At 39.5% G+C, this 23,351-nt stretch overlaps 1 protein-coding gene across 2 annotated transcripts in view; it reads left to right on the top strand.

The window, feature by feature from the left end:
• The first annotated feature begins 1,583 nt into the window (after window positions 1-1,583).
• Window positions 1,584-23,351, top strand: part of rsu1 (Ras suppressor protein 1) — a 107,668-nt gene continuing 85,900 nt past the window's right edge. The window contains exons 1-4 of one of the 2 annotated variants that reach the window (XM_067251989.1): window positions 1,584-1,786; window positions 2,248-2,359; window positions 2,652-2,702; window positions 11,058-11,178. In XM_067251989.1, coding sequence (XP_067108090.1) covers window positions 1,760-1,786; window positions 2,248-2,359; window positions 2,652-2,702; window positions 11,058-11,178 — 311 coding nt within the window. In that variant the 5' untranslated portion in view covers window positions 1,584-1,759. Of the gene's footprint in view, window positions 1,875-2,247; window positions 2,360-2,651; window positions 2,703-11,057; window positions 11,179-23,351 lie in introns of both variants that reach the window. The other variant, XM_067251990.1, reaches the window with a different exon arrangement.

The raw sequence follows: 23,351 nt of genomic DNA, 5'->3' as shown, positions 1-23,351 counted from the left end.
AACTAAAGGCTGTGCAACATGTATGCATAGTCAGTGAACACTGAAATGAATTTGAGTATTATAGGTCACATGAACAAAAAGCTATTGAAGTTTTACGATTTATTTTGAATAAAATATTTTTTAATAACCTGAGATGAAAATGAACAAAATAAAGGCTTTGCAGCATGAATGCATACATCTTCAACAGTTTAACATTATTTTGACGCTCCTAGTTCATGTTGTTTAAAAGCTATTGACTTTTGAAATGTGTAATTTGTTGACGGTCCCTAAACGTACGCGTTGTTTAGGCAGCCAAAAGCATTGGCTAAGTGGCCGGTTGTAGCAGTGCTAAACACCGGTTAAAATAACACAATACTGGGCGTCCGAATATCTGTTGAATATCAAACTTCAAACTAACTTTACCACAGTCATCTTTGTTGTTGCTTTGTTGCCCAAAGAATTCACGAGTTAATGTTATTAACCTCAATTCAACAGGAAAAGTAACATTGCAACTCCGTATAGCCCTGCACTTTTGTAATTATTCTTAGTCATTAATAGATAATTGCTTAACACCTCATTCCTCCGGTGTGGTCTGCCGTCCGTGCCTACGATTTCTTCCTTGAGTTGAAGCCTTCTATGGTCAGTTTGCGCCTTCCTTGTGTTCAAATGAAAGCAACTTCGGTGGCGGTGTGGGGAGGGTGGATGGAGTCGTTTTCGTGCTGCATTTACTTGCATTCGGATATTAGAAATTCGCTCTCGTAAATGTCCGATGAGCCACAACTTTTCTTTGTTTTCAAAGCTGCCAACTGGGGTGGCAAGGCTATTTTTAGGGTGGCATTTGCCACCCCATGCCACCCCGGTAGATCCGCCCCTGCATGTACCTCCAGCTTGGTGTGTGTGTCTTAAAGAACCTGCTGCTGTGTCGTCAAGATGGTAGCCCTACAGATCACAGAGTTTAAAACAAGCTAGTCGTTGCTGCCCTCTGGTGTTCGGAAGTAATAACACCCCCAATCATTTACATGTCTCTCCCCCTCTCTCTTTTTCACTTGTGCCAGTATGCATACTACGGCCGATCAAACAAACGACTAAATGACTCGTTATACCATTTGTGTTTTATGGTTATTCCGTCGTTCCAAAATAAAACAAAACAATGGCAAGCACGCATTTCGCCATCATCTGGTTCTGACATCCGAAATGGACAAATCGATATTACGAGCCTATTTTTCATCTTTTGCAGATATCAGCATAAAGGATATGGAATAATCAAAACAACGATTAATGGCTCGTTATACCATTTGTGTTATATGGTTATTTCATTATTCCAAAAAAAACGAAACAACCAAAAACAAGCCGTTATACATAAATGTGTGTTCGATTTACTAAAGTGACAAAACGATATTACGGCCCTATTTTGCGTTTGTCAACACGGGTTGCAAATTAGAAAAACCAATGGCCACAAGGTACACTGACCCTACTTGGTCCTTAATATGTGATATTTGCTCACACACAAAAAATGAAATAAAAGGTCGCTAACCACATGTCCGAAGTGTTGCTGCATTGTTTCACTGCGGAGCCTATTTCTGTTGCAACATCCTGCTTAAAAGGACAACAAGCGGCTCTATACGGGACCAAGCCCTTGATCCTACTGTATAAACTTTCCTTTTTGTCTTGAAAAGTTATTTGATGAAAAAGGAAACTACGCTTGTAGCTTTTTTTTGTTTGTTGAAAAAGCCTACATCCGTTTGTAGGAAGTTCCCTTTTATGGAAGCTTGAGAATTCTATGGAACGCACATCGACTTCCGTTTGGGTGTGTAGTGGTAGCTCTATCTACAAAGTAATTAGCTAAAGTACCTTTTTCGAGCAATTTTTACCCATTATCCATTGCAGACTAAAAGGTAGGATTTTCTGATAAAGATACAATACGATTGCGTCTCTGAAAATACTTCAAGTTTGTTGTTTTTCTTAACTTTCACGTCTCACTGCACTTGAACTCGTCCTAGCCGATCCGTGGAGTAGATTTTCACTACTCACATTCTTTGTATGTGTTACATTTAGTCATCTAGCAGACGCTCTTATCCAGAGCGACTTACAGTAATTACAGGGACATTTCCCCGAGGCAAGTAGGGTGAAGTGCCTTGTCCAAGGACACAACGTCATATTTTTTTATTTTTTGCACTGCCGGAAATCGAACCAGAAACCGTCTGATTAGTAGCCCGATTCCCTAACCGCTCAGCCATCTGACTCCCTATGTATGGTGTTTAATTGTAGAAGATGTCAAAGTCTTTGAAGAAAATTGTGGAGGAGAGTCGGGATAAGAATATACCTGAGGTGGACATGTGTGACAGAGGGATATCCAACATGCTGGACATCCCAGGACTATGTAAGGACATTAAGGCTAGTCTGTTCCAGCCCGCTGGAATACAGTTAAAAACGAAATCCATATTTTAATTATTTTCTTTACTATGGCAATAATTGTTCATTAATGAGTTAAATGATATAAATCAGCAAAAGAACACATCTGGGTAGCTACAATTGTCATTCTTTTACAATACAGATCACATATAGGCCTAACATTTAGAATTTTAGATGAATGGTAGAATATAAATGCAGAATAAATATTGAAGTATGACATGTTGATAGTAGACTGATTGTATACGTCTTCTATGTTTCAGTCACCTTGTCCAACATCACACAGCTGGTTCTTAGTCACAACAAGCTCACAAGTAAGTCATGATTATTCTCTCTGTGTCTTTCTCTCTTTTCATCCTCTGTGGTTACTCTCAAGTATTTTACAGTGTATTTGTATGATGATTTGACACAATCCTACAGTATGTGGCCTTCTGTACTACTAACCAAGACCACTAGAGAGCACACTTATTCTATCTTCTCCATTTCAGTGAAGGACTAGGCTTCTAATCTGTGTGCAGAAAACACATTATTTGGCTTGTTTACCTGTGTGCATCTCCCTGTCCCTGTTTCTACTAATTGTCTGTGACCATCACAGCCAAGGAGATTACACATTTATCCCCTCTCTATTTATAGAGAAGATCAAAGACATTTTAGGTGAGCTAATTAGGATCATTATCCATTCCCTCATATATCTACGGGTGGAAAAGGTGTGTTGCAATATGTATGTGGGTAAAACAGAATTTTAGTCATTGATGGTATTAATTTGTCCTATGAAGGTGGGTGCATTGTGTTGTGAGTCTTATTCTTTAGTCCATGACTTTATTCTTTATCATAACAGTGCATTTGTTTTTGTGCTCTGAAATTCTCTGATCTTGCCCTACTTGCTTTAAAAAGCCCCATATATAAAAGATAGTGTCGTCTTTTTGAACTTTTGAAGGCAGACAGGAATTATGGTTACATTTGGACAGTCTTTCATTAGTGAGGTAAAAGTACAGGGGGATTGTACTTGCAAAAAGAGAGAGAATAGGTGGATGGAAAGTGAGGAATGAAGAGATATGGGATACAAGTGAGGGGGAGAAAGTGATATGCTTAGCAGAGCTTGGGTGTGGACCCTTTCCCTGCTAATTGATAACATGGCTCTTCCTTATTACTATCAATCTCTCTCACCATTATCTGCAGTGGAGTGTCAGATCAGTTACACCAACCTACGCACACACAGCAAAATGTAACTGATCCCAATTAATTTTAAGATACACACAGGAAAAATTCACTTTGGGCTGCTGTATGCTACTTTAAACTCATGCTATTCTGCGAACATGCAACCTTAATAAACGACTCAACTCAATCAACTACCATCGGTTGCGCATGAAAAGAGTGAACTACTGTGATCGTTGGAGATCAATAGAATGGACCTTATTGTGGACTGATTTGGTCTGTTAGTTCTTCATCTTTGGAAGAAGTGATGTGTACTATGGTCATCTGACTCTGGACTGTATCTGCATTGATTCACCACACTCACATGACCCATGGAGACTGTCACAGAAGAAATGCAATATATTTTTTAAATCCAAGGTCAACCTTTATGAAAGACATACAAGAGTGGTCTTAAAGGTCCCATGACATGAACTGTTCACTTTAGGAGGTTATTTAACATTAATATGAGTTCCCCTAGCCTGCCTTTGGTCCACCAGTGGCTAGAACATTTTGATAGGTGTAAACCGAGCCCTGGGTATTCTTCTCCGCCTTTGAGAAAATGAAAGCTGAAACGCTCGGTTTTGAAATTCCTCTCCTTGTGTCGTCATAAGGAGGAAGGTTACCTCCCCTTTCTCTGCTTTGCCCGCACAGAGAATTTGGCCCACCAATGAGAAAATTAGCTAAGACTGTGCGAGCGCAATATTGTTTTTTCCTCGAGACATCATGGCTTGCAAACGACCGAAGCATGGCAGTTAACCCCACCTTTTTCTTCCTCATAGCATTTACAGCTACAGACACAGAAACGGCACGTCCTGAGGAAAGCTCATTGTGGGACTGCTCGTAGTGGCTGTAATTCTGCACACAGGCTCAATTTCGGTAAAGAGACTTCAGATACAGTATTAGGGGACCACTAAGGCCTATTTAAAAGCATCCAAAAACAGCATGTCATGGGATCTTTAAAGCGGTAGACTACAGAGACATCCTTTTAATAACATTCCGGTTTGGTTGCACTGTGAAAATTAAGAACACTTAACTTTTTAAAACGTACTTTCGAGTGCTGTGTCCTCAGACTATAATTACAAAATGTTCTTGGCCCCAATGTTTTACTTTACTTTAGTCATATCCTATAGCCTACCAACCATTTTGGTTTACCCAATAACACACTGAAACATGAGTAAACCCCTGTGGCCTATTTATTAAGGTTGCATAAGCACAAAAGAATGCATGAACCAGTTCCTATGCCAACGTTGGGATTATGAAAAAACAAACTTCACGCGGAAATGTGTGGTCCTCCGCACACACTGGCTCATGCATGCGCACAATAAATGAGAAACTGCTACTCCGATGGCAGAAGGATGAAACTCAGAAAATCCTTCAAATTGATAACATTGTGGAAAATATTTTTTGTTTATAACCTCTCACATATTACATATGAACAGTTCCCTGGAGCACACACTCAAAAAAGGATTTCTAATAAAAACATATATTTTCATGCAAAAGAACCCCCCCCCTAATATTTGTACAGTTTAATGGCAAATCATATTTGATTGGATCGTAAATGTTTCAACACTTCTTAAATGTTATGAAATTCATTCTAATAGATGATAAGGTTAAAATGAGGACATTTTAGATTATGCTGTTGCCTCAGTCGGACAAATACGAATGCACAGTGTCACATATGTTATCACATGTTCGTTGCACATAACTGTCAATGTAATCATGCCCACACTGTGTCCACCAAACCCAGTGGGATGGGCGTGCACCCTGTTTTATAAATCAAAATATTTTTGTGCGTACTCTTTCTGTGTTTCAATTGTGCACAACATTTTCACATGAATTCTACGCACAGTTTTATAAATGAGCCTCCTGGGGCCTGTACTACGAATCAAGATCAACATGCTCTGGATTACTTTCAGTTACCCGGCTACACAAAGCCTAACAATGGCAATCACGATAAACGGTATCACGACGGCGGTTATCAACTCTCTAACTCAACCCAGATCTTTCCAATCTAGAGACGTGCGTGTTCACATAAAGGGGCGGTGTTTGCACCGTATGTCCAATCGCAAACATGGACAAAACAAGAGCCGCATATTTCACGCAGGAGGAGCAGACAATAATCTTACAAACTTTGTCTACTCCTCCTGCGTGAAATATTGTAATACAAACATATCAGGAATACAGACATATAATACTGGCAAAAATCAACAGTCGCTGCTGCCAAGCTGGCAGAAAATAGCAGACGCTGTAAATGGGTAAGCTACATGACTTATTGATATCACTGCCCCAGGCACAAGATGTGACCATAATTACACTTGTGCATTCCATAACGTTAAACTTTTGTTGCTGTATTATTTTAGTTGAAACCCTGGCAGTGGCAAACGATCATGGGAGCAAATAAAAAATAATTCAAAACGGTAAGGAGCAGTAGGCAATACTTGCACATATTTTAAGGCCAAAAAGTACGAGGCTGAATTGCCTGAGTCAGTCGCTTTTGCAGGATATTGGTATTTACATTTACATTTAGTAGACGCTCTTATCCAGAGCGACTTACAGTAAGTACAAGGCAAGTAGGGTGAAGTGCCTTGCCCAAGGACACAACGTCATTTGACACGGCCGGGAATCGAACTGGCAACCTTCAGATTACTAGCCCGACTCCCTCACCGCTCAGCCAACTGACTCCCACGGTATACAAAGGGCCTATAGAACAATGACATTGCTTGCAGCCAACAGGAAGAAAAATTAGGAAAAGAACTGGAGGGAGCCCTCCTCCACAGGACTTCACTCTTGCTGAGGAGCTGGCCCTCTCCAGCTATCAGGGTCGCCCCATGATGGAAGGAGTGGTAGGGGGCATTTCTTCAGACCCTGGTGGCAGCAGCTCGGAAACCCAGGCATATGTATGTTTCAAGTAATCTATGTGACCATGTTCATTCAACAATTATTTATGAATATTGTAGGAGTGAAATGTATTATTGTTCTCTGCAGTGACAGGAAATACAGTGGTGTTGCTGCCACCATCCACTGTCGTCCCACTGTGCCATACAGAGGTAACAGTGAAACTAATAGTCATACGTCAGTATGTATGCCATATGTTGTTGCTGAATATTTATCAAATATGTCATTTACTTTCTTAAGTGGAGGTACTAGATGATGATGATGAAACTGTGTCTGCCTGCTCAGAGAGCATTTTGGGGGTACACTTTTGAGTTTTTTTTACCACTTGCTGGTGGTAAAAATGGTGAGTGTGTGTGAACGTGTGACTGTGATTGAAGTGTCTGTAATGACTTGCTAATGGTGGTGGTCTGAACATGAGACACAAGTCCTTAAAGTGCTCATTTCAAATGACTCAATTGATTAAATTGCTTTGATGTTAAACTCAGCAGGAAGAGGAACTTCTTCCTCCTCCTGAGCCTAGGGTCTTCACTTCAAGGCCAAGACAAAGACACGAGGTATAAACAATGAACCTTGAAACACAGTAGTCCAATGGACACCTTCAACTTTCTCCAAGTCTGCCGTGCAAAGGGACAATGTTCTTTATTTGTTTCAGGTTGGAGCAGACAATGTGAGGGCCCTGTATAAAAGAACCCGGAGCTCGATATAGAGTAGGCTATAAGAAGCCTTTAATTTAAAAAAACAAGGCTGTAGATAGAAAAACTGGAATATGAGAAGAGATAGTACATGGCTGGATTAATGACACGAAAATTAGTTACACTGACATTCTTTTTCTGTGTTCCTATGAAAGGGAGAACACATGAGGATGTATTTGTTAAACCTTTTTCTACGTTTTGGTCTTTTTATACCTTTTTGTGGCGTTTTTGTTGTGCCTTTTGAGTCTTTTGTGGGGGTTTTCACCATTTCTTTCTTTCAATGTCCAATTTATTCTTTTTGAAAAATGCTATAAAGGTGAATGAAACATCCAAATTCAATGAAAGTAGTGAAATTATCATTTATTTAACTTGTGAAGAGCATTCTACGGTACCATACACATTCTTCTTTTTGGTTTGAGATGTTTTTGTTGAAGGAAACCCACATTTCTGATATGGAAATAATTACAAAATGGGTCAAAGCAACCCAAGGACAACAGAAGGGGTTAAAGGGAGACACCCTAGTGAATAGGAATAACATAACATGACACTACATAAAAGTACCCGTAGCGAAATAACGCAACGCTATGCATAGTCTGTGGGACTGTGAGCGCACGGCTTCGATGTGTCACATTGGCAACATACGGCTCAAGAAGCTGGCAAAGATATGTAGCTAATTCCCTCAACTGAGAATCTATATATTTCATAAAAAATACTCATCAGGGAATGCCAAAGGGATTTTTCGGTCTCTAAATGTTTCTCTAAATTATTTTAATTCTTAGCATTGCTAGTCTATGTACCTTTAGTATAGTTAGATCTCATATAAAACAATTTAAAGGCCATATGGCAGGTTTATTTTTCCAGCGAATTTGCGCTATTTGTTTGTTGGTAATAAACATTTAAATTGTTATCCATTGTATTTGATGTTGTTGGGTGTCACAAAACGGAATATAATACTAAAAAGTAGCTACTTTTTGCAATGATTCTTCTTTCCCCCACAATGCATTGCATGACTTCACATTGGGGAGACGACCGACCAAAGCCCGCTTACAGACCATTGAAATCGATTAGAAATAAACACTAGGCTAGTACCAGAGAATGTCTAATATGTTCTCTGCTAGTACCATCAAAACATGGGACATCTAATCAGTTAATGTGTTTACAACGTCGGGGAAAATATTGAATTAGGGATGATCTTGGGGGGATTTCTAGGTGGGACTGGCAAGTTAGCCCATAGCTAGCCCATAGCTAGCATGATGTCTTCTTTCTAGATAAGTTTACCGGTAATACTAGTCTACTTATCTGAACTACAGCTAACGACATGATTGTCCGGGACAAGTGGATTTTTTTTGTAAGGCAGAGAAATGTACCTGCCCCACTGGACAAGTTTAAACTCAAACAAAATAAAATGCCATGTTACTGTACTTGCACTGGCCAGCGTGCAAATACTGAGGATAGCCTACCGAAGTTGAGTTAGCCAATGTCGTTAGCGATGCTAGCTAACGTTAGTTTGCTAGCTGTATATAACATTTCACTGGGTCTTGCAGCTGTTTGATTGACTGAAATTATTATGAAATGTTATGTTCTACTAGCCATTTGCCTACTTTAGCGAGTCACAGTATTTCCAAGCCCTGATAGTGTAACTGAGAAGACGCAGTGAATAATTCCTCTTTCAAGTAATAAGCCCCCGTTCAAGTGTTGAGCATGAAATTAGCTGCACGGTCTGTAGAGATATTTGGACAAAGCTGCAATACATTACATAACAGAAAGTATTTCATTCTGCAGAAATTGTGTAAATGTTTAATGTAACAAATACATTTTTTTATAACACCTCATTTGTATAATATTACAGCTCATCTTCGTTGGTCAAAGGCACAATCTTTACCCGGACGTGACTTTTGTGCATGGAAAAGTGAAACGTAAATGTAGGGCTACTTAAAAATGTTTTTCAGGCCCTGAATGATCACTATCACTAGATATAAAGAAAACGTTGACTTTCACTCGGTGCTATTCACTGACAGCAAAAAAAAAATTGTATATGTGCACTGCTGTTCGTAGACTAGCTCCAGAGATCGTTGCTGCGTTGCTAAATGATAGCAACTCACCAGGACACTTCACCACCTCTCCACTCATTCTCCTCGGACCATCCATTTAATTGGCTTTGACGGCCATCAGGTCTGGGCAATTCCTCATTTGCCCTCTCATGTCTACTTGGTTCGAAATTATACGGCTGCGGGCCATCATACACATTAGTGGTTTTTGCCACCTCTTCTTCATCCCAGTCCCATAGTTCTAGTATTGGCTGGGGCTTCTCTCCTCCACGACTCCCCAACGTGACGTCATCGCCGATTTGCGCTAATATGCTAATGCTAACACCAAAAACGAAAAAAAAACTGGTCTTTAATACTATTTGGAGACACCATTTGGAGATATTTTAAATTATATACATATATTGAGTGCTTCATGTACCCATTAATCAACAGTAGTATTTAACCTGCCATATGGCCTTTAAGATTCCTATATGTTTAATGTATGCACCTTCATGCCAAAGCAAATTGCCTGTCTGTGCAAACTTTCATGGCGATTAAAACCCTTTCTGATTCTGATGTTCTGGCTCTTCTGAGCGCACCTCTCACTATCTGCGCACCAAGCTCCACAGGATCTTCTATGAACGGTGAAGCCATTATCCTCAAGAATGAGTTAGTGGGCGGGGCTTTTATCCGGTTGATCTCTGATCTCCATCTTAACCTGCTCCCGACCAGGTTAACCGTTCAGCATGTGTTACCATGGCGATCTACCCTGGTAACAAGTGATCCACCATTGCGATACAGAAAACCCTGGGTTGAACCTGAAGTTACCTCGCTAACGCCAAATCTTGATTCGTAGTACAGGCCCCAGGTCAGATGTGGTCCAACTATGTTCAAATAATCCTAAAATAAATGAATAAAGGGATTTAGAGAGTTTACAAAGTTAAAGGCTCTGTCATAAATTCCCACTGAAGTCAAGTCAGAAATGTAAAGCTTTGTTTGAAGGGCAAATGGGTTCAAACGAGGTTGTTGAAAGCACACCTAATTTTCTATGATCGGTTTTCTTTCTGAGACCTAAATGTCTTATAATTAAACACAACAGTTAATTTCCATTAGCCAGTTTGAAAATTACAGTTTTCTCTACTTCCTTGGGGTGTGCGGGATTTGAAAAGTGCTTTTGAAGTTTCACCAACTACAATAGGTTGTGATCACACACACACACACCCTTTCTGATACATTATCAGTATGCCAGAACAACGCTCGGCCATCCTAATCTCCCCAGGGCCATTCGTGTCATGTTCACCTGGTCTGTTTGTGTACGCCTCCCACTCCATCCCTACATCTATCCCCTCTCTGTCTTTACCATTTATCAAACTTACCTCCCCCCTCCTGTCTCTTACGCATCAATCTTTGTCTTCTCTAGATTGACCTGATCAGAGAGGAGGAGGAGTAAGGGTGGTGTGGGAGGTGTGGGTTGCAGGGTAGGTGATGTGTGACTTATCAGTTATGCTAAATGACTCATCATTAAGATGACAAACCCTTGGCCTCGGTCATAGAGGCAACTAATTCAACCATTAAAGACATCCAGTCAGTGAACCTAACGATTATTAGATTGTTTAGTCAATTCATGTTGCACTGATGTTTTTAACAGGGTGGTGTATCACTGTTTAGCCGCTGTGTTCATTTTTTGATTCTATGTTGTGTTTGAAGTGATGGAGTTTGCAATGTTGATGTGCTCAGATGAATGGGAGGCTTGAAATTGAGAGTTGTATTTTCATCTATATCACTCTCATTTTCACTCTTTTGTTTCTTGAATTTTCATTCTTTCACAAATTTCACATTTTCCATTTCACATTTTCCTCAGTTGTTCCTCCCAACATTGCAGACCTGAAGAACCTGGAGGTTCTGAATGTTTTCAACAACCAGATTGAAGAGCTGCCCACCCAGATCAGCAGCCTACAGAAGCTTAAGCACCTCAACCTGGGGTGAGTGTGTGTTTATATTGTCGCATCTGTGAAAATAGCCAGCGAGTTTCTTATGCTTTGTCAAATTCGTAAAGCTTGACAGAGAATAAATTCTTTTCATTATTCTGTCTGGTTTATTTGCACGTCTTCACCATCCCTCGTGTGAACTAATGTATTTTATTAGCTGGAGAGAAGTAAATCCTCCTGATTTCTCTCAATTTGTAACTCAATTCTAACCTGTTTTACTATATTAAAGTCCCATAGCCCTCAAACCATTTAAGAGGACAGGGGAGGACTATAAACCAGAACATACATTTTGTAGATTAAAGATTAGGTCAGTTTCTTGGATTTTAACAACGTTCTCTCTTAAATGGTAAACACAACGGCCTGAGCATATCACACTTTAGGTATGTCTGTGCTATTGGCCACGTGCAACCACATTGTCCCGAACCATTATGCTTTTGCTCAGAACAAGGTTCTGAAAGGAGGAGCAATCATTGGGCTACAGTTTTCTTCATCCCAGGTTGAAGAAGTAGTAGTATATTAGCTTGTGTTGCTCCAAGACCCTCATTTTTTCAGATCTATTGTTCTGACCACATTGTGTTGTGGTCTGACCATGCTGTGTTGACAAAATATCTATCAAAGTGAAATTTAGCCAACAGTATGTCATGACAATAGACAGCTTCCTTGTGTGTTTGCCCCCAGAGCAAGTACTTTGAGCAGAAACAACTTTGTTTGGGTTCAGGGGGCCAAAAGGGGGAGACGGGGGCACTGGGATTTACAGTGGGATTTCTGTTTACCTGTGTTCTCTGCAGTAGACATTAGACAAATGCAAATATTAATGAACAGAAGAATAAGGCCTTGCATTATTGTTCTGGGGAAATTGTGGGATGTGCTTGCGTCGGTTGCAGATGGGTCAGTTTTTTTTACTGACATTTACAACTGATATTTCTGTGTATTTTCTATAAAAATGCATACTCATTCTTTATGAAGATTTAAAAGCCTAAATTTGTTACTGCTCATTAATTCAAAATACTAAGAGTGAAGTCAAGCCTTCGGCGAGCACAACCATTGTTCTCTCTCATATATATTTAGGGTTCCTCCGGTAGGAGGGAACCTATTGTTTTTGTTATTATTCTTATTAGGGTTCCTCCGGTAGGAGGGAACCTATTGTTTTTGTTAGTATTCCTATTATTATTATTATTATTAGGGTTCCTCCAGTAGGAGGGAACCTATTGTTTTCACTTCCTACATATATTTGCAATTTCTTTTTTTTTTAACTTAATTTTATATTCCTAATTTCTTCACATTTTAAACTGCTGCTAGCTCTTCTTGTGTTGTTGTTACTTGTTAATGTTATATGTTATAGTGTTATATGTTATAGTGTTAAATGCTATTTTTGGTATATGTTACTATATTACTTTGTTAGTTATATCTACTGTCTACTGCGCAGATGTTGCTGGCCAAGTCTTAAGAATTGCGCTGCACTGAAGAAATTTGGTGTATGCGACAAACTTTGATTGATTGATTTCTGTTAGTATTCTTATTGGGTGTGCTTTGCCTTCGGCAAGGGCACAACCTTTGTTCTCTCACATATATATTATTATTTTTATTATTTTTTTTATTTCTTTTTGCCCCCCTAAAACTCAGTCATTATTTGGCCTACATAGACAACCTAGGTGTCAAAAGTTTCGTCTTGGTAGCGATTGAGTTGCTTGTATTTTTATTTACACTCCGTTGCACAGTTTAGGAGGTTACAACGTTTTTGTGGCAAAAAGTGTCTTCTGTCGGCGAAGGGTAGCAGTGCTAGTCTACGTCACTACGTCAGCACACGTTAGCAACGACGCATGGATACAACGTGATAGAGACGTTCTAGCACGCAAATTGGAGCTTGGATTATGAGTGAAAAATGCCAACCCCCAAAATTACCAACCATTGGGTTTTGTTGAGAAAGCAATTTCGAGTGGAACTGCAATCTAGGATTTTTTATTTAGGTCGTGAAAGTCTTTGTAATTTGAGCGAGTGCGGTTCGCCCGTGAGACTGCTCAGGTGGCAGCCATGCAATCGTCATCGTAGTTTAGTATTTTCGTAATTTTATAGTTCGGTCAATTCTACACCAAAAAACAGAAGGAGGGCAATGTTATGACGATATGACTATTGTGAAGACAGCCAGATGGTGAGATTTTAATGTAGGTTGCTGTAAAAACTTTGATTGGTTTGCTACGTGAGAGCCCCGTCAGCCTCCGTTGACGATTGCGTCAGCTGTTGTCGATCTCTGATGAGTATTTTCTTAATTTCGTACCAGGGTCAATTCTACATAAAAAAATCTGAAGGAGGGCAGTGTTTTAAAGATAAGACGATTGCGAAGATAGCCAGCGGGTCAGCATATTTTTGTGATTTGTGTAAAACTTGGAATTTGAGTGACACCGCGGCTTGTTTTGACGTTAGCCTCAGTCAGACTCGGCTCGCCCACTGGCAGTGTGTAGTAGTACTGTCTTCAATGCCACAGCTAAACTCTATGTCAAAAGAAACTTTCTCATTACCGGCGCATTCAAACAATCAGTGAACTGTGGAGCAACAGCAGCTAGCTTGCCTCTAGCAAACGTATTTTGAAGTAGCCATTTCCCCCTACATTCATGTCAAACTTATTTACGTTTTGGGGGGCCGGCATATTTTCAGTAAGCAGACGGTACAGTACTGTTTGAATCGCGATTCCATACTGCCAGTGACAACGTTGTTACAGTAGCTTGTTTCAAAGGGGGTTCGCAGCTGTTTCAAAGGGTGTTCTTAATGAAATATGCAATATGAGTAGGCTAAATGCTTGAAAATATCACTACAAGGGAAAAACTTGCAACACCTGCAACCGACGCAAGCAAGCACACCCTACAATTTCCCCAGAAATTGTACCCTCTCTAGTTATTATTAGGGTTCCTCCGGTAGGAGGGAACCTATTGTTTTTGTTAGTATTCTTATTCTTATTATTTTTCTTCTCCTTGCACCCCATTATTTCAAAAAGTCCATAGTCATAAATGTTCTAATTTGGCACATTGATACTACATGCAAGTGGGTACCCCCACACCAAATATGGGCCACATCAGACCATAGGGGGCGCCACAGGCAACGTCCAAAAGTCGGATTTTCAAAGTGATGGGATTTCCACCCCATTGCTCCAATTCTTCTGAAACTTGGTGTACATGCCTCATTTGTAATAAGGGACAAAAAAGCCTCAAGGACCCATAAGGTCCGCCATGATGGATTTTCCTGTACAGTGATCATTTGGGAAAATCTTCAAAATCGATCTCCTCTTAAACAAAAGGTCAAATTGACTTGAAATTGTACAGATATGTATCATTGATGTATTTAAAAACGTTACTTAAGACAGTTGAATCAAATACAAAATGGCTGAAAGGGGATGTATTTATGTAATTGTCCACATTGCCTCAATATGTTTGTGTCACTAAATCAAATGTAATTTTGAATTATGTTTTTTCAAACCTAATAGGCTTTAAGGTGACACCCCCTGAAGTAAACCTGCAAAGTTAGGAATACTTATGTTTTTATTTTATTTTTATAGAATAGAAGTATGCACTGGAATAACTACATCTCTGACGTTGATAACAAACCAAACCGTTTAAAAATCGGTTGAAAATTGAGCAAGTTATGGTTATTTAAAAAGTACATGTAGCACCAACACAATGTTATGGGTGAGCGAGTTGACTGTAGCAAGATGGCCGCCATTTGCGGACGTTCGACTCCAATGGCCGGCAACGCGGACGAGACATCTAGCCCTTATATATGTCTATGGTTGAGGCTACTTGGTTCCCCTTCGTTCTTTTGGTGAGCAGTCTCACGAGCCCTACTCACCCGGCATCATTGAGCCGACCAGCTAAATACTTATTTAGCACTAACGTTGCTACCTGCATATACCTACAGCTGGCAGCTGTGTTTCGTTTAGCTCCTAGATTCAGACCTAGCCCCGGTAAATTGTAGAGCTAGCTAACTACTAGCCTACACTTCTGCTGTGTGTTTGCTTTCTTCCTTTTTAAAAACTTCTCCATAACCACGACCTGTCACATGCGTCATTAATTCTCTTGTCTCTAAGAAGGAACAAGGCAATTAGCTACCTGATGCCACCCGGACGAATATTACATTACTCTGCCAGTCACTATATTACAGACACTCGACAATGGCATATTATTTGCAGATAATAATTAATAAATGTAGATTTTTTAATAACTAAGTAAAAGCCATATGGCAGGTTAAACACTACTGTTGATTAATGGGTACATGAAGCACTCAAGATATGTATATCATTTAAGATATCTCCAAATGGTGTCTCAAAATGGTGTTAAAGACCAGTTTTTGTTGTTTTTGGTGTTAGCATTAGCATATTAGCGCAATTCGGCGATGACGTCACGTTGGGGAGTCGACATGAGAGGGCAAATGAGGAATTGCCGGTGGAATTAAATGGATGGTCCGAGGAGAATGAGTGGAGAGTTGGTGAAGTTTCCGGACGAGTTGCTATCATTTAGCAACGCAGAAACGAGCTCTGGAGCTAGTCTACAAACAGCAGTGCACATATACAAAATGTATGTTTTTTCTGTCAGTGAATTGCATCAAGTGAAAGTCAACATTTTCTTTATATCTAGTGACTTTTTGAGGCACTTGTCCTTTGGACAAGTAGCCTACATTTACGTTTCTCTTTTCCATGCACAAAAGTCACGTCCGGGTAAAGATTGTGCCTTTGACCAACGAAGATGACCTGTAATATTCTACAAATAATAACAATTGAGGTGTTATAAAAAGTGTTATTTGTTACATTAAACATTTACACAATTTCTGCAGAATGAAACACTTTCTGTTATGTACTGTATTGCAGCTTTGTCCAAATATCTCTACAGACCGTGCAGCTAATTTCATGCTCAACACTTGAACGGGGGCTTATTACTTGAAAGAGGAATTATTTACTGCGTCTTCTCAGTTACACTATCAGGGCTTGGAAATACTGTGACTCGCTAAAGTAGGCAAATGGCTAGTAGAACATAACATTTCATTATAATTTCAGTCAATCAAACAGCTGCAAGACCCAGTGAAATGTTATATACAGCTAGCAAACTAACGTTAGCTAGCATCGCTAACGACATTGGCTAACTCAACCTTGGTAAGCTATTCTCAGTATTTGCAAGCAGGCCAGTGCAAGTAACATTCCATTTTATTTTGTTTGAGTTTAATTAAACGTATCCAGTGGGGCAAGTACATTTCTCTTCCACTTGCCCTACAGAAAAATCCACTTGTCCCGGACAATCATGTTGTTAGCTGTAGTTCAGATATGTAGACTAGTACTACCGGTAAACTTATCTAGATCTAGAAATAGAAGACATCATGCTAGCTATGGGCTAGCTATGGGCTAACTTGCCAGTCCCACCTGTAAAATTCCCCCAAGATCATCCCTAATTCAATATTTTCCCCGATGTTGTAAACACATTTCCGATTAGATGTCCCACATTTTGATTGTACTAGCAGAGAACATATTAGACATTCTCTGGTACTAGCCTTTTTATTTCTAATCAATTTCAATGGTCTCTAAGCGGGCTTTGGTCTGTCGTCTCCCCAACGTGACGTCATGCAATGCATTGTGGGGGAAAGAAGAATCATTGCAAAAAGTAGCTACTTTTTAGTATTATATTCCGTTTTGTGATACCCAACAACATCAAATACAATGGATAACAGTTTAAATGTTTATTACCAACAAGCAAATAGCGCAAATTCGTTGGAAAAATAAACCTGCCATATGGCCTTTAAGTGAACTTGAATCATTTCTCACGGCACACCTGACGATCTCTCACGGCACACTAGTGTGCCGCGGCACAGTGTTTGAAAATCACTGGGCTATAGCAGCCTCAGTTGAAAAGTTGCATCAAAACGAAGAAATTGGGCAATCCGTTGTATTTATTTTTCCTAACCTCTACGTCCCTTAAGTTTTCCCCTTCTAGTGATATTTTCAAGCATTTAGCCTACTCATATTGCATTCATTCCTTAATAAAGAACCCCCTTTGAAACATGCTTATTCTAACAACGTTGTCACCGGTAGAGCTAGTCGCTCTATCTCAGATGGAATCGCGATTCAAACAGTACCATCTGCTAACTGAATATATGCCTCCAAAAACGTAAATAAGCTTGACATTTATTTAGGGGGAAATGGCTAATTCAAAAGAAGTTTGCTGGAAGCGATCATTGTCAGTAACAATGCCAAATGCGACCATTATGTCTCAGTCTAGAGCCCTGCGTGGAAAAGCTGACCCCGGTAAATTGTGCTACGAGCAAGCTAGCCTAACTGCCGTTGCTAGCCAAACTTCACTGAGGGGATTGTTTGAATCCGCCGTAAATGAAAAACATTTCCTTTAACAAAGTTTAGGCTGTGGCATTGAAAGTTTGAGTTTAAATACATTATTTAATGTGACAATACTTACTGTACATGCAAGTCTTGAACTGCTTAAATGTATGATGCTGCTACTACACCACGGCATGATAGTCCTACTAGCACGTCGTTTCTATGCATCGTTGCTTACGTGTGCTGACGTTGTGATGTTGTGATGTAAGGCTAGCACTGACTTCCCTTGTGCGACCAAAAGGCACTTTTTGCCACAAACGTAATTCAAGCCTAAACCATGCAACGGAACGTAAATCCCAATACAAGCAACGCAATCGCTAACAAGACAAAACCTAATGACACCGGCGTTGTCTATGTCGTCCAAATATTGAGGGATCCTGAGGGGTGGGAACATAAATAATACATAATAAATAAAGCTGCAAGCAGCGATGCGGGTTCCTCCGCCAAATGGCAAAATATTTTAAACATGTACACTGTCGAAGATCGAGAGTTGGACAAAGAGAGCAAAACTACTTCATGTTTGGCCAACAACAGGCTGAATGGGGATTTGAACTCATGAGCATAAGGTTACAAGTCAGTCTCTATCCTCTCTGCTACACACCAACTGTTGAGATTGTATGAATAGAAAGGGCAGAGTATTAGCTTTGGGCAGCTTTGGGACAAAGGTTAAGAAACGGTTCACATTTCAAGGTGAAATTGCATGAAATTGTGCATGTTATTTCAGAATGATGTCATCCTGTTGAACTAAACAGATAATCAAAATTATGACAGGCCAAAAGACTATGGCTGGATTCCAACCTACGACCTTATACTTTTACAGGTCACCATCCCAGCCCATTGAGCTATTCTCAGTGTTGAATATTGTCATGTTCAGTTACTGTATAAAAAAGTAAGCTGTTTCTCCTATGGTAAGCGTTGTTAGATTCAGCCAAAGTTGAAACTGCTTGTACATTTCCTATAAAAACGGGACAACGGGATGACTGGGTTGCTGCTGTAAAGAATAACTTACTCATAGTTTTTTAAAAAGGTTGTTTGGAGTGCCATAACTTGTCATGGAAGGGAAATTCAAAACAAAATAACAGTAGTTATTTGTAGTTTACATTTAGTCACTTTGAGCAGAAGTTCTGATCCAGAGCGTACAGGGACATTCCCCGAGGCAAGTAGGGTTAAATGCCTTCCCAAGGACTCAACATAATTTGACATGGCCAGGAATCGAACCAGCAACCTTCTGATTAATAGCCCGATTTCAACTGCTCAGCAACCTGACTCCTGTTATTATTTCCTCACTAAAATAATATGTTAATGCAGTTTCTGATAAATAAAATGTATAAAAATACAAACTTAAGATATGAAACTTAATCCTTTGAACAAAAACACAATAAAAAAATAAAATAAATAATAATAATAATATTCATTTATCGGGCATTATAAATGCCGATACCGATAGTTTGGAAAATACCCAATATCTGCCGATAATATTGGCCCGCCGATATATCGGTCGGGCTCTATTTTGCAGTGGTTTACACAGTCTCGCTAAAAAGATGATCGGAGTGTTGTGATGGGCTCAAATTAACACGCATTTCTATGTTTTACAACCGGAGGATTGATCGGAAGACTAGAAACCGGTTTGTCAGATTACAAAATAAAAACTATGCCTCTGACTGGTTTTGAACCTACAACCCTTTGCTTACCAGCACAACATCTCAGCCAATTGAGCGATTCCCAGACATGATTATAGAAGATTACACAAAGTTCAGTAACTGGATAATAAAAAAAGCAGTTTCTCCAATGGCGAGCATTGTCAGATTTGGTCCAAGTTCAAACGGCTGTAATTCAGTCATATTTTCATATCAAGGTGAAACTTTGCATGGTACTTCAGGGGCGTGTCACGTTAAAGCCTATTAGGTTTGAGCCATCCTTAAAAAATACATTGCGACACCAACATATTGAGGCAATGTAGACATTTACATTAAAAAAAAACTTTCAGCCATTTTGTATTTGATTCAATTGTCTTAAGTAACATTTTTAAATATGTCAATGATGCATATCTGTACAAAATGTCAAGTCAATTAGATCTTTGGTTCAAGAGAAGAGGAACTTTTAAGGTTTTCCAAAATTATCCCTGTACAGGAAAATCCACCAAGTTTCAGAAGAATTGGAGCAATGGGGTGGAAATGCCATCACTTTGAAACTGGGGGTTACCACTCGGATGAAGTATCAATGTGCCAAATTAGAAAATGTGTGACCAATAAAATGTAGAGTTATTGTGGCGCAAGGAGAAGAAGATTAAGAATAATAATAATAATAGTAATAATAATAAAACTAACAAAAACAATAGGTTTCCTCCTGCTGGAGGAACCCTAATAATAAGAATACTAACAAAAACAATAGGTTCCCTCCTACCGGAGGAACCCTAATAAGAATACTAACAAAAACAATAGGTTCTCTCCTACTGGAGGAACCCTAATAATAAGAATAAGAATACTAACAAAAATAATAGGTTCCCTCCTACCGGAGGAACCCTAATAAATACTAGTGCTTGTCAGTTAAACGTGTTATTAACGGCGTTAACGCAAACCCATTTGAACAGCGTAACATTTTTTATCGCGAGATTAATGTTCTTTTTGGCCTAGCAAACTTTTTGGTTTTGGGCTTGCGATCTGGCTAAAGAGGAGTAGGCTAATGTTATGTTTTGAGTGGATGGCGAGTGCGAGACACCGAAATGGATGCCAATAAGATTCTGAATGGAAAGTTTACTTTTAAAAAGTTGCCAAATGGTTCCATTGACAAGACCAAAGTGATCTGTGTGTTTTGTTGTTGTGAACTGAGCTATCATTGCAGCACATCCAGTCTGAAATACCACTTGATGGCCAAGCACACAGCTGATGCGAATTATCCGCCCCCTCGTCAAAGCCAGGCGATTGGAATGTTGTTTTCAATAAAAAAGAAAAAAACATTTGCACTAAGTGTAATAGTGTAACTAAGTGATAAGAGCATTAAAATGAGAAAATAATATTTGGACAAAAATAAATCAATGGACATTTAGAATAGATACAAATTTGTGATTAATTGTGATTAATCGCGAGTTAACTATGACATTAATGCGATTAATCGTGATTAAATATTTTAATCGTTTGACAGCACTAATAAATACATATGAGAGAGAACAATGGTTTGTGCTCGCCGAAGGCAAGCACACCTCAATAATATATATGAGAGAGAACAATGGTTGTGCTCGCCGAAGGCTTGAGCACACCCAATAATAATATATATTGACATTTGACATTTACGTTTAGTCATTTAGCAGACGCTCTTATCCAGAGCGACTTACAGTAATTACAGGGACATTTCCCCGAGGCAAGTAGTGTGAAGTGCCTTGCCCAAGGACACAACGTCATTTTGCGCAGCCGGGAATCGAACCAGCAACCTTCGTATTACTAGGCCAATTCCCTAACCGCTCAGCCACCTGACTCTATATGAGAGAGAACAAAGGCTGGTTCTTGCCGAAGGCAAGCACACCCAATTATTGCAGATGCTTTAATATTTTGATTCAGTGTGTTAAATCAGTCCAAACACTGTGATGTTAATTGGTGGCCAAGCCGCGAAGCCACTTAAGTGTTTCTACCTTTTCTTATTAGGGGCCAAGCAGCGAAGCTGCGAGGCACCCATTGTTATTGTTAGTATTATTAGGATTCCTCCGTAAGGAGGAAACCTATTGTTATTGTTAGTTTTATTAGGATTCCTCCGTAAGGAGGAAACCTATTGTTATTGTTAGTTTTATTATTATTATTATTATTCTAGTTCCATGGGAGTCAATGGCAGCCCCTAGAACCCTTGGATAACTTTTTGTTAAATTTGGCACACTCATTAAGGACAGTTCCTTCTATACCTACACCAAGTTTCATGTATCCCATCAGACCACTCTAGCGCCACCAATGGGTCAAAGTTGGACTTGTGTTTACACACGCAACTTTTGAAAAACTAAATGAGGTACCATTGGATTCCCTGGATCAAGACGAGTTCAACGCACCCTATGACGTCAATTTCCGGTTATATAGATTTTCCGCTATTTCCGGTTGTATCAAAAACCTTTGAAAGCCTACTCCTCCTACAATTTTTGTCATATCTTCTTCAAAATGACGAGAGATGATCTTTAGACCAAGCCTCACAAAAGTTATCCCATGGCGTTTTGATTTTCTAAACCGTTTGTCCGGCACAGCCAATCAAAAACAGCAAAAAAGTAACCAAACAGGAACTTGGGTCAAATCTCAGCAAATCTTTGAGATATCAACACTAAACTTGGTATATCGGTGGACGACACTACAACATGTTACCATGTGCAAAGGCAACTTCATATCTCAAAAAATTATTGATATAAAGCAAATCGAATTTATCGCTAACGCTAAAATAATGCTTTACACATCCGCCGGTCAAAAACTGATACTTTGATTCAATCACAAGTTCATATGAAGACTCTTGAGAATGTTTAGTACACAAATCTGAGGAAAGGTTGACTGTAACATGAAAAGTCGATTTTATGTGAATATTTGAAACATGCATGCTTGGCTAATTGCTAACAAAACTTTCAATGAAATGTCTCCCCTGCTCTTCAGCGCGCGCGTGCTCCACATTCTCACACACTCAGCCTTTCCCTTGACACACGCGCGGGCTTGGCGAGACGCATACACAACATTTCAGGCAATTGTGGGCTGACCAAGCCCCCACTCATTCCTTGGCTTGAAGTGAAGGCCCTTGTGGATCTTGATGGTAATGCATTTTAGAAAGAGTTCTCAAAATCCTGAAACATTGATAGTATAGGCCAGGAGTAACTACCACACCACAAATGACACACCATTATCCATAGGTGGCGCTACGGCCAAGCCCCAATTGTCCATTTACAAAGTGATGCCATTCGCATCCCTTTTGTCCCAAAATTCTGAAATTCATTAGATATGCCTTATTTCTCATGAGGAACAAAAAAGCCTCAATAACCTATAACGGCCGCCATATTGGATTTTTTTGTACAATAAAGATTTAGGAAACACGTTTTTTCGCTACTTCTCCTACAATTTTTGTCCAATCTTCCCCAGAATTGGCAGGTATCATCGTCAGAGCAACCCTCACTGAACTCTTCAACAGATTTTTGAATTTCAAAACCGTTTGTCCGGTACAGCCAATCAAAATCGTCAACAAAGCAACCAAACAGGAAGTTGGATCAAATCTCAGCAAATCTTTGAAATATCAACACCAAACTTGGTGTGTCACGTGAAAGACACTACATCATGTTCCCATGTGAGAAGGCAAATTAATATCTTAAAAAATGATTGAAATAAAGGAAATCTTTTTTATTTCTAACGCTAAAATAATGCTTTACACATCCGCCAGTCAAAAACTGATACTCTGATTCAATCACAAGTTCATGAAGACTCTTGAGAATGTTTAGTACACAAATCTCAGAAAAAGTTGACTGTAAAATGAAAAGTTGATTTTTGGTGAATATTAAAAAAATGCATGCTTGGCTAATTGTTAAGGAAATTTCCAATGAAATGTCTCCCCTGCTCCTCAGCGCGCGCGCTCCACATTCTCACACACTCAGCCTTTCCCTTGACACACGCGCAAGCTTGACGAGACGCATACACAACATTTCAGGCAATTGTGGGCTGACAAAGCCCCCACTCATTGCTTGGTCTTTAGCAAAGGCCCATGTGGATCTTGATGGTATTGCATTTCCGATTTTGTATGCAATGGTATAAAGTTCTCAAAATCCTGAAACATTGATAGTATAGGCCAAGAGTAACTACCA

This window comes from Osmerus mordax, chromosome 15, assembly GCF_038355195.1.
Source record: "Osmerus mordax isolate fOsmMor3 chromosome 15, fOsmMor3.pri, whole genome shotgun sequence".
Lineage (NCBI taxonomy): Eukaryota > Metazoa > Chordata > Actinopteri > Osmeriformes > Osmeridae > Osmerus > Osmerus mordax.
The sequence above is the reverse complement of the archived record's forward strand: the minus strand, read 5'-3'. Positions and strand labels throughout refer to the sequence as shown.